Source organism: Rhinatrema bivittatum, chromosome 9 (genome assembly GCF_901001135.1).
Source record: "Rhinatrema bivittatum chromosome 9, aRhiBiv1.1, whole genome shotgun sequence".
In the NCBI taxonomy this organism is placed as follows: domain Eukaryota; kingdom Metazoa; phylum Chordata; class Amphibia; order Gymnophiona; family Rhinatrematidae; genus Rhinatrema; species Rhinatrema bivittatum.
In genome coordinates this window covers 210,785,762-210,801,682 of record NC_042623.1, presented here as the reverse complement: position 1 = coordinate 210,801,682, position 15,921 = coordinate 210,785,762, and the positions used below count along the sequence as shown (strand labels likewise).

Below are 15,921 nucleotides of genomic sequence, written 5' to 3'. Positions count from 1 at the left end.
ACACCAGGCCTTAAGACACCAATACATCTCCTATTAGGAAAACAGACCAAGTCAGGCTGCTATAGAGCCCTACACAGAAACTACACGCCAGCAGAAAACCTCACCTGAATCACATATGCTGACCCTCACCTAACAAAGAATAAAGAGACCAAAACACATAACTAGAAGCATGCAGAAAAAACTGAATTGGAAACTGCAACAAGCCAGAGTCTCTGTATGCAGTGTAATAAAAGAAAAAAGAAATATCACCCATCCTTATAAAACAAATCAAGAAATATAAAATCAGTAGCAGTAAAACCATACTAACAAAAAGAACAGATTATTTCGAAACAGATGATGAGTGGAATATCCAATAATTAAAAACTCATATAAAAAATTTCTAGATACCAATAAAATATTTCAAAATAGCAGACACAAAGACCCAGTAATGAAAAATAAGGATACAAAATTTTTTTTGCTCTGCATACCTGGAAACGTTTAATATCCAGATGTCCTGAGATTGTTTTTGAATTAGCAGGAGGAGGGGTCTGAGTCCGCTTCCCCTCTGTTTATTCATGAGCTTGCTCTCAGTCACATACCAGCGCTCTCTCTCACACTGGCTCTCAATTACACACCTATACTGTTATGCTCTCAGTCACTCACATATACACATGCTTTTTCTCTCACTTATATAGGCTCTTAATTACACATTTACCACACATGCTGTCTATCTTTTCACGCTTATACACACAGGCTTTCAATAACACACATACATACTGTCTTTTTCTCTCACACACAGACTCTCATTCACATGCTTACAAACATGCTCTCTCTCTTTCTCTCATTTACACACAGGCTCTCAATCACATACTCACATGCTCCCTCACCTAAACCAGTTCTCAATCACACACAGACACACAAGCTCTCTCTCTCTTTCTCTTATTTACACACAGGCTCTCAATCACATGCTTACAAACATGCTCTCTTTCTTTCTCTCATTTACACACAGGCTCTCAATCACATACTCACATGCTCCCTCACCTAAACCAGCTCTCAATCACACACAGGCACACATGCTCTCTCTCTTACTTATACACACAGGCTCTTAATCATACATACACATTATCTCTCTCACACACAAAGGATCTCATTCATACACACATACTCTTTCACACAAACAGGTTTTCAATCACAAACTTACACATATAGGTTCCCAATCGTAAACTTACATTCATGCTCTCTCTCTCACAGGCAGGCTCTCAATCACAGGCATACTCTCTTTCACATATACAGGCTCTCAATCATACACATACATGCTATCTCACTCACACATACAGGATCTCAAACACACATGCTTGCTCATTCACTCTCTCTCCCTCCCCAGAACTAGCGGTAGCAGCAGCCTCCTCCCAACCCTAACCTCCTTCATTTTCAGCCCTTGCGGAGGAGGAGTCCCATCAGCCGCGGGGGTTGACGCTCTTCTTCATTTTCCTCCGAGCCGCGCTGCACATTCTTCAGACCGCGCCACTCTTCTGTTCTTCGGGCCGACGCCTACCGCACTAGCATGGTCTCTTCTTCCCATGCTAGTGCGGTCAGTATGGCAATTTATGTTCTATGTTCCCGCGCACTTTATGTTCTTCTTCCCATGCTAGTGTGGTCAGTATGGCAATTTATGTTCTATGTTCCCGCGCACACACCTGCTGCTCACCACTTCCTCTTCCGGGCTGCGGGGGAAGCGGGGCGGGAAGAAGAGACCATGCCGATGCCGCTGACTCCAGCTGTCCTGCCGCATTCTGCCCGGGTTGACAGCATTTTAAGCCTGGGCGGAGGAGGACCGGGGAGCAGCAGGGTCAGCAGGGGACCGGGAAGTGTGGCGACACACCTGCGTGTTCTTGGCGACACACTGGTGTGTCGTGACACACCGGTTGAGAACCACTGGGGTAGAAGACAAAGCCTCAAAGCAATTCCTGGATCAGGAGCTACCATCTGTGGTAGTCATAGCCGGATTTCCCATTAGGCAGGGTAGGCATCTGGCAAGGAGTGCCTATCTGGAGGGCACTGTGTGGATGAGTGGTCTAATGATTAGAGCAGAGGACTGAGAAGCAGAGAAGCAAGGGTCCAAAGCCTGCTTCTCCCACTGATACTCCTTTGTGATTGTTGCAACCCTGCCCACAGACCCCATCCCGCGGGCAGGCCCTCCACCTACCGCCGTTGCCAGAGGCCCTGCTCCCTGGCCGATGCCTTTGCGGCCCTAGCACCACCGCCAGGACTCTGCTCCTTGTGGCCTTCATGCCACCGCTGCTGACTCTGTCTTCGCAGCATGGTGCCGTCGCTGGGATGTCCTCTTCTGTGGCCTGGAGGCCGCCACTGCCGCTGCTCGCTCCTTCTTCCACGCGGCACGGATGCCGCTGATGCAGCCTTCTTCTGGACTCTCCCTAGGTATGGCAGCGCGCCTCTTCAGCATATTTAAAGGGTCAGCGGCGGGAAAAGCCCCGCGGCCCCAACCGAGGACATCATCAGTCCTCGCCTGGTTCAGCCCTATAAAAGGGCTTTGCTTCATTCCCTCAGGGACTTCGGATCCTGTCTTCACAGTGGTCTGTAGTCTTTCTTCCGGTCCAGGTCTTCCATGGTCGTCTAGTGTCTTGATGGCTCTTCGTTTCATGTCCTTGATGTTTCTGGTCTCATTCGCCCTGATGTTCCTGGTCTCATTCCTTGAAGCTCCTTCATCGCCTGTTCCTTGTTTCTGATGTTCCAGATGTCCTGATGTCCAGGGGTCCTGATGTTCCATGTCCAGATGTCCCTAATGTCCTATGATCCAGTCCGGATTCCGTCATCCTTATCTCCAGCTCTTCGTCCAGCTACCAAGCTCCTTGTTTGTTCATCTTTCCGTGCCCATCGCCCTGGTCCGTGACCAGCCCATGGGGGGCTGTGTAGGGTGGCTCGTGGCACAAGGCCTACCTTCTTGTCTGCAGCGCAAGCCTCCGGAAGGCTCCTATTTTTAATGCCAAGTTTATGAATCCTGAGTCTTGTATCCTGTCCCGGTCTTCGGAGTTCCTTGTGTCTGCTTCCGTCCATGCCCAAGACTCTGCCAGAACCTGCTCTGCTTCAGCGTGGTCCGCGACCAGCCATGGGCGGCTTTGTAGGGCGCACTTCGGTGCAGGCCTCTCCTGAATCTTCGTCATGTCCTGGCTTCAAGTTCCACTGCTTCGTCTGGAGTCTGCTTCGCTTTCGGCATGGTCCGCGACCAGCCATGGGCGGCTGTGTAGGGAACGCTGCGATGCAGCACTCACCCAGTACTTTCTCCTGAATCCTTGTCTGAGACCTCCAAGTATCCTGAAACCTTGACTGAGTCTTCTGAGTAACTTGAAACCTTGTCCGAGTATCTTGAGCCTACGTCTGAGTCCTCCGAGTATCCTGAGTCTTCGTCTGAGTCTTCTAGTTCCTGTCTCATCTTGTTTCTACCCTCAGCCTCTGTCTGGCCTCACGCACTCGTTGTTCCCAAGCGGTGAGTCTGGAAGGGCTACTCCTGAGACTAGCATTGCATTGCTGAGTCTCATTGGTGCGTGTAGGTCCAGTGGAGAGCTGAGCCTGCCTTGTTCCTGTTCCAGACGTTCCTTGCCTTGTCTTCAGTTCAGCCTTGTTCCTGCTCCACCCGTGCCTGTACTCACTCACCTCTCATGGTGTGTCTTGGGGCTCCTCTCTGAGCCGCACCATGGTCCAAGGGCTCACAATATCCCTTGAGAAAGCAACCGTGCCTCCACGCTCGCAACAGTGATCTTGGGCAAGGTTACTTTGCCCTCTATAGCCTCACATACCAACTTAGACTAAGTCTCTGGGGAAGGTACCTACTTACTGTACCTTAACTGTAACTTACCTTGAGAAAGGGTTTGGAAATTCAATCTAAAATCCAAATCCAAGAGGTGGTGAGGAGGGAGCTGCCTATTATTATTGTATCTTCAGAAGCTCACTGCGTTCTCCCCAGTCCCACAGCTTATTAGGTAAATCTGGCCCTGGGAGCATCGGTGTTTACCTAATAGCCACTCTCTAGTCAATAATAAGAGTATTTTATCCAAGTAATGCTTAAGCAAGTCTCTTGAGAGTTTCTGATAAAGAAGTAAATTACATGAACTTCAAAACATGGTTGTTATTATTTAAACCCATCTCTCCCTGCTTTAAAATATTTCAAATAATAAAAAGAGAATCTCTTTGGTACATTCCTTTGCCACCCATCCTGTTCTCCTCTTCCTAAACCTGTTTCGTCTCTTTCTTTTGTACTGCAGAGATTTTGTGGACCAAGAGCAAAAAGCAAAGCTACAGAAGAGTCTAATGTGAGATTTTCACAACATTTTCTTTTTGAAAGGGTCTTTTCAAACTGTTAGAAAATGCCTTTATTTTCTGAAACTGGGGGTAATTTTTCACCAAAGATTCTAAACAAAGTCAAAGTGCTCTGCTGTTATAACAATGGAATGTGAGAGGAAAGGGTTGTATGAGTTTTTATAAAAATATCTGTTAACAATGTAAGTATCTGTTAAAAATGTAAAATTATCTGTTATAACGTTTGCTGTAATAAGTTGTTTTACCTGTAAACTGGAGTGAAGGCATGTTCCAAACTTTGGTATATAAAAACTCACAAATAAATAAATAAATTGTTTATTAAATGTATAGTCAGCCCATTTGTGGTCTCTAATGGAGGATAGGAAAATAAAAAGTTATGGCACTGAAGCTGCTGAGGCTCTGCTGCTGAGCAGCTGATAAGCATTACCTGCAAGTCTGGGAGGAAGGTGGCAGGTAATAATTTATCTGCTCAGAACTGTTGGATGTGATGAGATATCCTACTTTGTCTAACCATTCTTTCATTTTACTACTGAGATGGGAGAGATCAGCTTTGTCGGGGAGCACAGATGTTCACTGGCCATGTGAAATACTGATGAAATGATATACTTAAACAGTTCTCAGTGCTAATGTTTGTGTCCCGCATGTATCAGAGACCGCATCCACATATGTCAGAAGTAGGGTGAACAAAAGAAAAGGACATGAAGGTGTGATAAACCATCTCATCCAGGCTGGTGGATCAGACAATGGAGAAGACAATAAATATAAACATATTGGAGATCATTTTCAAAAAGACTGATGCACGTAAATGGGCTTTTGAAAATTGCCACTTTTACACATGTAACTCCTTTGAAATTTCACTCCATAGGGCTAAATTGTCAAAAGGATTTACGCACATAAATAAACTTTTGAAAACTTGCTTCCATATATGCTACTTTTACACATATAACTCCTTTGAAAATTACCTTCACTGTTAAGATTAAGATTAAAAAAAAAAAAAAAAAGAGAAGGAAAGGAAAGTATTATAATTTAAAGATACCTACCATAAAGATGACAATTAGTACAAGACAGATTCCGACTATAATTAGGAAAGGGATTAAGTAGTATTCCAATGGCAGACTGACCTCAGGGAGTAACACAATATGGCCACTGTGAAAAATCAGTATCAGAAAGACCAGTTGGAATGGATCACAACTTACAAAGCAAAGATGCTCATGAAACAGAACCCAAACATGAAAACATCAGCAAAATAAAAATTATGCTTAAGTATATAAGAATGAACGGATGATACCACAGAGTAAAATTAAGAATGTCATACAGTACTTAAAGTGGTCAATAACAATGTCTAATGAGGTGCAAACCTAGGGCATGGCACTTTAACACCACTAGTCTCATTTGCTGGGCTCTTGCATTTAATTATAGAAAATGCAAAAAAAAAAAAAAGATGGGAATTAATCAGCATGATAGCTCTTAAATTACCAATTATCTTGATTTGTTAATTAACCAATAAAAAAGGCAGTACCATTTCATCTCAAGATTCAAACTGGAGAATAATTTTAGATAAAACCATTTGTGAAACTTTGGATAAAAATGAAAATGTGTGAGATGCTATTTCAACATGAAATACTAAGTGGCAGACTACATAATAATGCAAGATGTGTTTATTTATATTCTGCCTTTCAGGCACTTCAAAGCAGATTATATTCAGGTACTGCGGGTTTCAAGGACAAATAGAAAAATGTCAGCTGGATATCCCTCTCATGTTTTTGCCCGTCAAAGTATATTAAAGATTTAAAACAGTAAAGTAAGCAACCACAAAAGTACAACCAAATGTATCGTGAATTCAAAAGTCACAAAAAAAAAGGGAGGCAGGAATGCTTGGTGCACAGTGGGAAGCTGAAACCGGTAAGTACCTGTATACAGGACCGGAGATCTACACTATCAATCTTTTGGCAACATTACCAGGAAATGTAACATGGGTGAATAAAAACCCTTTGGCAGTGGCATTCAAGATGTCCATATGGTGAGTACTCCTAGAACACTGCAGTCATTGACTCTTAACCATTAATCTCTGAATGGAAGCACTCACGGAGCTTTGCTTTGCAGCCGTGTACAACAAGTTATGTTTGCCGAAGCCCAGCATTGGCTTCGGACCCTGCAGCTCTGAAAGAAAATAGTTTGGGCAGATAACATAGTAACAAAGTAGATGCTGGCTGCTAAGGATAGTTTTCCTGCCTATGAATATAGCAATCTTGTTGCAGCAGTTTCGTTTGGCTGACCTTGGCCTCCTCTTCTTGGAAACTTGATGCAGCCGTACCCATCGCTCCTGTGCATGTTGGCTTTTGTTCTCTCCCCTTTTTTTGGCCCTCTAATGTTCCACGTGATTGGGCAGATTACAGTTCTAAAACTATTCCAACAGCTCATCCTGTCCCTGCCCCCATTTCTTCTACCTGCTATTCTTCCCTAAGCCTGCCTCGACAACTGATCTTTTTCCCGAGATCCCCCCCTAGTGAGCATGCTAGGATATATATATATATATATATATATATATATATATATATAGATAGATAGATAGATAGATAGATAGATATAGAGAGAGAGAGAGTAACTAATATGAAGAAATGCTTGCATCTGGTATGAGCTGCTGTCCTGTGGTGGTGTGCTGCACGTGGGCCGGAGTGGGGAGAGTACAGGGAGTGGGGCGGTAATGTCAGAAATGAATCCTTGCACAATGGTAACGCACAAACGCTGCCATACAAGGGAAGAAAGAAGGCATGTTGGGGCGTTGGCAGACAAATCCAAGAAAAACAAAGCCTTTTCAAAAGCTGAGTGTGGTGCTAGCACTTGAAACAAAGGACTGCAACAATTCTCTTTTCAGGCTGTTTCAAAACAATGAAAGGCAATTTTTTTCCCCCCTTATAAATGTCCTCCCCTGACTCCAGTGGAGCACTCTGCTGATGTGCTTCAGATTTTTCTATTACAATAACTGTGAATGTTTTTGCCTTGTGTCCCTAGCTCCTCGGTAAATCCATTCTTTTTTTTTTTTTCTAAGTCCATCGCCCGCTCCGAACTCTTGTACAGTTTCTCGGCTTTCTCATTTGGTTCCTCTGAGCTCTGTGCTGTAGTTACGTTTGACAGAAATCCCTGTTGGAGGAACCGATGCCATGCAGAAAATGCTCAATGCAGGGAAACAGTCTCTCATTTTAAAAATGAAAACCATTCTCTCATTCTGGAGAAATGGGCATGATTAGATCTCCCCCACAAACCCTGGGTACCTTTAAGGATGACAGGGTACACTGAAATTCTGTGGTATGGACTTTTCATAGGGAAATGAGTGGTTTACAATTACCACCAGTCAAATATCAACCCAATTCACACATCAGAATGAGTTTTCACAGGCATTTTCACTTTGTAGATGTTATGCCAGATTACATAATGCTAATATTATTTCTAAAATGGCAAAAGTGCTGAGACTACATAAAAGAAAACAAGTTGGATAGAGCAGATAGTTTTAGAAGTCTATCAAAGTTTAAGATCGATAAGGTACATTAGGTGTGGAATTTGCTTGATGAAAGGCACTGAGTAAGCTGACACTACGTTATACTATATTACAAAGCAATCTTCATTATTCAACCACTTTGTTGCCTCTTTTTCAACTTATTGTCTTCTGGTGGGCCAACACTGCTGAGCTGAAGCTTTCAAGGCCCGTTCCAAACAATATCTCAGTGCATAGCCTTGAAATTCTTGTACAGATTAAACAGGACAGACTATTTTACTCTGACCAATTAAGGGCTCTCCGTTTAGAGTAGAAAAGCAAATGCTTACCCTTTTTCAAAGGCAAAGTCATTTTTCAGGGAATTAGCTGAAGTCTCACCGATAAAAACAGATGGGATGTCTATCTTCTTTAGAAGTTCAACTACAAAGCAGAAGACAGAGACTGAGTTGAAAAAGAGAAGAATTCCCAATCAAAGATCTAATATCCTGCTGTTGACGTACACCTTTGAAAATGTTCCCATTAATTTCTCCATCCGACAGGTGAATAACTGCTGGAAAAAAAAAACTGCTTAGGGGTGCTTATTGTGAGTTTCCTAGGTTAATGGGAAGGGCGCCTGTGGGCTGCAGGGCAGGCACAGGGGGGGTTGTAATTATTTAGGAATGAAGAAGTCAATATTCAGTAAGCCAGAGAGTGGGAAAGTTATTTGGGTAAATTCATCCAGATAACTTTATTTTATTTTATTTATTTATTTAAGAACTTTTAATATACCGACATTCGTAGGACACATCACGCCGGTTTACAGTTAACTCAAGGAAGTAGAAATTACAATGAACAAGGAGCAGGGGGGAGGGGAGCAGGCAAGAAAAGGGAGAGAGAGGGGCTGGGAGCAAGAGAAGAGAGATGGAGTGAAGAACAGAAATAGGAAGGAGAGTGAAAAGCAACTATAAAAACAGTAGTGACTTATTAACAACATTTCCTTAAATTACATCATCAACATTTCCTGAAAATACATCATCAAGGGCGGTGTACTTTAGCCAAATACTCAGTGGAACTTATCTGGATAAGTGTTCCACTGAATATTCTTGGTCAAAGTTAGCCAGATGAAGTTATTTGGGTAATTTTGTCTTTCATCAGCTTACTGAATATTGAAAAAAAGAAACGCTAGTAAGCCGATTGGTCCTAGTCCTGCAAAAAAAAAAAAAAAAAAAAGAAAGAAAAAGAATTTACAAATAGTAGCGTAGACCAAGCAGCCCAACTACCTCTCCTCATCGCCTACTTTAAGCCAAGTTAGGCTGCAAATGCCCTCCCCCTATCCCCGCTCCCCAAAAGTGCCCTGAAAGCTCAGCAGGAGAAGGAGAGGCTTTTGCCAGCTCCTGCTGGGCCATATACAATGGACCTGATTTTAAAAAGCCTTCACATGCTTAAAACTGGTCTTTACACGGGTAAATGCCCTTTACCTGTGCAAGTGGGGTTTTGAAAATTGCTACAATATATATGCTCTTGAATCGTCACATGTAAGTGCACTTTAAGCATGTTCACGTGAAACTCCTTTTAAAATTACCTCCTTAGTGCTGAGACTGTAGCTCTGACAGCTATGGCACTGAGGTATTAATTTATTCACTCGCTATCAGTGGACTGGTCCCCATGCTTATGAACTGGAGCCCACTGCCGCTAGCCATCGTGTGACAATGTTTAAGATATTACCCATATTTATTTGTTTAAAAATTGATATCCTGCGTCATTCAAAAATAATGGCAGATTACATGTGAATCAATTAGATCCATGCCGTATAATTTGTGAATCTTTCCACTGTGGCTCCTTTCTGGTAAAATTTATGATAAGGCATCCTAATTAAAGAATAACTTGACAGAAATAATTTTTTATTTCACCACTGAGAGACCAATCAAGCCCTGGGTACACCACCTGCTGTTGACCTTAAAGAGACACCATTAAGGTTTGTATAATTAAAAAAAAAAAAAATAGCCTACTGCTATTTTTAATGTTTTGGTGCTGTCTGTAATTTGTGTTTCGGGTTGGTTTCCCGGACTCATTTATGGACCCCTGCAAGACGGCTGACTTTTCTTTGCAGCGTTACGAGTTCTTGCTGGAGCTAGGTAGGCCTGGTCAATCCCGGGGCGTCCCTCTGTAGATTCTTGTTGCTACATGATGAAGGAAGACAAACATTATCCACCACCAACAGCTCTTTGCAACCGCTTACTTGTTAGCCTGGGCGTTTCCTCCTGCTCCTTTGGGTTTCCAGCTCAACTAGGCTATTGTTGTCGTAAGCCTTCATGTGCCACCCAGAACACAAAAACCTTTTTGGTGTGTATTAGTTTTGGAATAAGGCTTATTAAGGGGAGTCTCTGCTTTTCTTTAGGACAGATATTCAAAGTGGGAAACATGGATGACATGGATGCGGCACTTATTTTCAAAGCAAACTTAAGCGGCTGCATGCGCTTTGAAGATTATGTACAAGCACGCGCACAAACTCACCCACACAAAGTTACACCTGCTCTTTGCAGCGCATAACTTGTGTGGCTTAAATTTACCAGCTATGCCTGTCAATTACTCCTGGGGGAATTCTGCGCTACTGTGGAATGAAGAATTTGCGCAGAATTCCCCCTTCCCGCAGATTTCCTCCCTCGTCGCCCTTCCCGCAGATTTCCACTGTCGCCTCGCCGATTTCCTCCCTCGCCGGAAGAGGATTCAAAACCGGAAGGACAGCGGCCATCGCGGGACAGGTAGAAAATAGCAGAGGAGACCCTGGCATGCCACGAAGATTTGCGGTGAAGATTAGGGAAATTCTCTTAAAATATTTAAAATTCTGCAACTTTTAAGTAACAACTTATGTAATGTAATTACTTAATGACTGTCATGTAAATTGTGTTATTTTGACCAATATAACAGAATTTTGCAGAATTTTCAGTTTTTGTGAGCAGAATTTTAAATTTTTTTGCGCAGAATTCCCCCAGAGTACTGTCAATCCAAACTTCGCCCCCCAGAACACCTCTTCTGTGCACATAAAAGTAAGCACGACGTCGGGTTATGTGCACACCCCTCTTCTCCCCTCGAGCAATTTTATAACAAGTAATAAAGAAGGGGATACTTACTATCATTGGATCCCATGCTAAGTAAGTCATCAGATGCAACATTATGAACAATAGCCGCCTTGTACCCAGCTCTCTGTGCATTTAAAACCTATGAGAGAAAAATACATAAAAGGCATAAGTAATGAGTCATAGCAGTATGACAAGTAACAATTTTTCAAAAAATTTCTATTTTATATTAGCAGATCTCTCCCACCATTTACTGACAATTGAGGTTATCAGCTTTCCTGGAGCAGACCTTATAATGCTCCGTTATGCCCTCTGAAGCTTCTTAATTTATCTAGATGTGCAGTCTCTTCAGTTCGTTTAAGACTGTGGAGGGTAACGTTCAATCATGTGAATAAATCAGCACATGCACGCATAAGTTGATAAGTCTAAAGTTACAGCACAGTTTATAATACACAGCAGAATTCTGCTCCTGAAAGCATGTGTGTATGTTTCAGTACACAGGTATATTTGTAATGCAACCCATTGTTAGAATTTCATGCATACAAATTGTTACATGTGTTGACATTCAGAGTGAGATGTACGAACAGAACAGTGCTCGCTTGTGAAGATTTGCTGTCCGGAGATTTGTACAATGTTCTCTCAATCTAGCTTGATGGATTCTCTACCTGGGTAACATCAAGCTAGTTTGAGAGAACACTGTACAAATCTCATCTTTGTGTAAGTTTTCTCACTCCGAAGGACATTAAATCTTTACAAGCGTGTACTGTTCTGTTCGTACGTCTCACTCTGAATGTCAAAGTGGCCCCTAACTCCTACACTACTACCTAACCCTCACCTCGAGTAACTAGGTGGGCCTCATATAGAGGTATAAATACCTAACTACTAGAAGGGCCTTACAGCTAGTCCGTTCTCGTTCTCGTTCTCTCTCTCTCTCTCTCTCTCTCTCTCTCTCTCTCTCTCTCTCTCTCTCTCTCTCTCTCTCCCCCCCCCCCCCATCCCGCCGCCTAGTGGTTGTAGGTAGGAAGTGCAACAATTGTGGCACTTACTGCAAAGTGTGAAAAAGTTATCGCACTCTGCGGTAATAACTATGCGAAGCGCTAAGACAGCCTATTTATCACAAGGTGCGCTATTACCATAAAACAGGTCCCTCTTCCTATCGCATGCGATAGTTTGATGAATCCTGGCCTTAATGAGGTGATATTTGTTAAGTCAAGGTCCCATAGCAATGGGTTATTCTTGAATTCAATACTAGCTGTCTCAATTAAATTATAATATATTCTATTCTCTACAAAACTGTAAATAATGCTAGGTATTACCACATTATGACCTGAAAGAAAAAGCATGAAATATGAATTTATATTAGAATAACTATTAAGATAGAAATACTGAGACATGATTTGTTTTTTACATAGAAATTTATCAACTTTTCATGTTCTTGAGTGAGCAAGCTGGAGAAATGTTTCAAAGCAGAAGTTTGAAATATAAAGGGACAGTGTAAATCTATCTCTTTGCTTTTTACAAAGAAGCAGAAAAGCCAGGAACATTGTAGCTTCTTTATGTCAATAAATGGCAAATATTGTTACATGGCTCCTAGATACAGATAGGTAGGTCTTGTAGAAGTTTAAGACTGGGAAATATTATTAGTGCACACAGAAGGATTCTAAGTATCAGAACAGAGGTAGGCTAAATGCAGGATAAAATTGAACCATGGATCATGACACTGCAAATTATTAGGACAGAATATAGGGCTGCCATCCTGCACAGCATTAATGTTGATAATAATACTATTTAAATATAGTGCAATAGAAATACTCCTGAACATCCAAGCACATGCTTCCACATTTGTATTTTTACATTACCCTCAACTTCAACATTAGTTTATTTTCCGCCTTACCAAAGTCCAATAAAAAATAGGCAAATCATAAAATACAAAAATTACTATAAAATGAATATACAAACTTAAATTAAAAAAAAACAAAGTATACAAAACATAACAACCAATAAATACACAACCAAAATTAAAAGAATAAAAAAACGACTAAAATCATATACTAAAAAATAAACAGCCATTCAACATAGACATACTGAGGTCCATCTTCAAAGCCTAGCCAGACAGGTAGGTTAATCGGATAAACTTATCTGGCTAACTTACTTCGGATATTCAGCAGTATGGATATATTGCTGAAAATTCCCATATTTGCTATTACTTAGCCAGATAAGTTATATCCAGTAGACCTGCTATGGAGCAGGTCTAACTTATTTGGTTAACTTAACAAGTCTGAATATCGGCAGTTATCCAACTAGGACCTAGATTTATCAAATTTATTTATTTATTTATTTATTTTTAATTTTTATATACCGGTGTTCCTGTATGCAATACAAATCACATCGGTTTACATTGAAACAGAACATAATAATTCGCCTGGAGGCGGTACATGGAACATAGGTTACAGAACTTGGACCGGGGAAACTATTCAATTGCTATAAATATTGCGGAAATAGCTCCCGCAATAAAAAAAAAGGGAGCATTGTTAGGGTAATTTTCCTGCTACCGCAACCCATAAGATTGGCTGGCATGTTACCAAACGAAAAGGTTTTATTGCAGAGAGAGAAAGTGCCTCTGTAGAGGTTCACATATAAGTTAACTATTTATACCACTGTAAGAGAGAGCACTAGTAACTCAGGTGAGGTTTGGGGGGTGTGGTAGGTTTTGGGGGGCAGTTTGACGTGCACAGTCATAGGTACAAACAGCACAGTTGCCATCAGTGAAGATTTAATGTGATTGGGAGTGATGAAAGGTGAAAGAAGGGTAGATTTGTACAATGTACTCTCTATCTAGCTTGATTGCAGCTAGGTAGAGAGTGCATCAAGCTAGGTAGAGTCAATAATTTAAAAGGCCCTATGCCTTGTGGTGGCCAATTTGCAAACCCTGAGAGAGGGAATCTCTGAAAAATGATCATCATCATCAGATTTCTTGATTACTTGTCTCCTCAGTGCCAAATACATATTTGACTAGGCTAAGTAAAGAACAGAGTGAACTACACAAAAAGCTGAACACAGCATTGAGCACTAGGGGACTGGTGGAGACGGCATTTTTAGAAATCCCATCAGTGGCTAGGCCGCATGGAAAGAAGATTTTATTATGCAATTAAGGGCTTCCACTACCTTAGGAGCTTATGTCCTAAGCATTTTTCCCATAAACATTACATGGTAAAATCACGTTAGTAGATCAAGCCTGGTCTTCAATGCTGGGTTCAGCTTTCTGTGCAGTTCTCTCCATTCTTCACATTACTGAGTATCCTTCAGGCTGATGTGGACACCGTTCAAAATCCTTTCTCCCCTCCTTAGAGCAGGAGGGTGTGGGGGGGTCTCAATTTCCTTTACACACTGGTGTAAATAAAAAAATATTTTTTGCTCCATGATAAATGAATCTTATGCATTCTGCTTTCTAATTAGCAACATGGTTCAGCCAAGAGTTTAATAAAGTGTCCTTGAGAACAGCGCCTGCACAGGAAAATTACTGAGGCTCCCACAATGCTGATACTTTCCAGAATGAAACTCGAACAATATTCAGGCCCTAATGGCAAAAAAAACAAACAACCACTAACAGAACGCCCACCCCGGGTTTACACGTGCCACGCGCTTTATCAACTCAAATAAAGCGGATCAGTTTGGTAAGCCGGTCCCCTTTGTAACAGGTACGCGGTTAATCCTGACATTCTCAGTTTCACAAAACAGAGTATATACTGTAGGTTTGCCTCCCACGCAGCCCTTTCTGTGCCGTTCATCTCTGTGGCAAAGACAAATTTCCTTACAAAGAAAGCTCCTCCAGCCCAGAGTCAAGATACTGTATGAAAAAGGAAGCCACAGAGCATCGTTAATTTTCCTACGCACCGCTGGCTGCTTGCCTAGCCTTGTTCATCAGTCTGGGCTGGGGACTGAGATAGACATTCAGAGAAGCCAGCGGAGCGCTCCTGAAACAGACAAATGACTCCAAGAGTGCGCCACAAGCTGCCTTTATCTGAAACATATGCTTGTCCTTGAACTTATGAGAGACAAAGTGACATCCTAATTCAGCAGATTAGTACTACGATATTCTAGAATCAAACCCCACATTTCTTACTTGCAAAAAACACTAGCATTCAGGAGCTCTAACGGAAGAACGCGGGGAGGGTAACTTTCAAACAACTCTACGCGGCCCTTTTATGCGCATGTATGACCACACAGAGATCTACTATGGTATTTTATAGCCTGAATGTATCAGGTACACGCAGATTATAAAATACCCCCGCCTGCACTGCACTGAAGGGTGTGCACCTTTCCTACCTATTTTAGAAACATACGTACCTATATTTTATGTGCGAAACAAATTGTGACTTGCTCATGAAAAACCCTGTTAACGCGCAGAAGTCGGTATATTTTAGCAACGCGAGTGTAACTGAAATCACCAGTTTACTGAAGCCTCTACCAGTTCAGCCAGACCTTCTACCCAACCAACGGAAACTAACAGATGAGTCTGAAATCAACTGTACAAGTTAATTAGCAGGTGTACAATTACCTGAATAAGTCCCCATCCTGGAATGCCTCTACTCTGGTCCTCTATGTTACACATAAATTTGTGAGCGATACCAAAAAGAAGTGTGTAATTTAGATTTAGCGTGTGCATGAGTACAAGCTAGGCTAATTTTACGCGCATAAATGTTTTGAAAATTCACACCATTTATTGCAATACACAAACAGGTCAGCAACTGCTGAGAAACTGATCCGAGAGAGGACTTTATTCTCCAACTCTTTCCTGACCCTTTCTTCTATTCCATTCCATTCCCATGGAATTAGATAACTGTGAAAGAAAAGGGCAGCTTCCATGATTTTCCAAGGAAGGGGGGGAAAAAAAAACACAGCTTCTCCCATAGGTAAAACTGGGAGCTCTGTAGCTGCCAGGAGTTACTTCTGCTCTCAGGGGCGGATTTTCATACTCCGCGAATAGGCCTACTTTTGTTTGCGCTCCAGGTGCAAACAAAAGTACGCTGGATTTTAGTAGATACGCGCGGAGCCGCG

General features: G+C 42.0%; 1 protein-coding gene across 2 annotated transcripts in view; it reads right to left on the bottom strand.

Annotated features, from left to right (window-relative positions):
* RNF13 (ring finger protein 13) overlaps positions 1 to 15,921 on the bottom strand; it is a 318,726-nt gene that overhangs the window by 67,162 nt on the left and 235,643 nt on the right. For both annotated transcript variants that reach the window (XM_029615493.1, XM_029615494.1), the window contains 3 exons: positions 10,918 to 11,005; positions 8,137 to 8,227; positions 5,355 to 5,460 (listed from right to left, as the gene is read on the bottom strand). In XM_029615493.1, the coding sequence (XP_029471353.1) occupies positions 5,355 to 5,460; positions 8,137 to 8,227; positions 10,918 to 11,005 (285 nt within the window). The remainder of the gene's footprint in view (positions 1 to 5,354; positions 5,461 to 8,136; positions 8,228 to 10,917; positions 11,006 to 15,921) is intronic.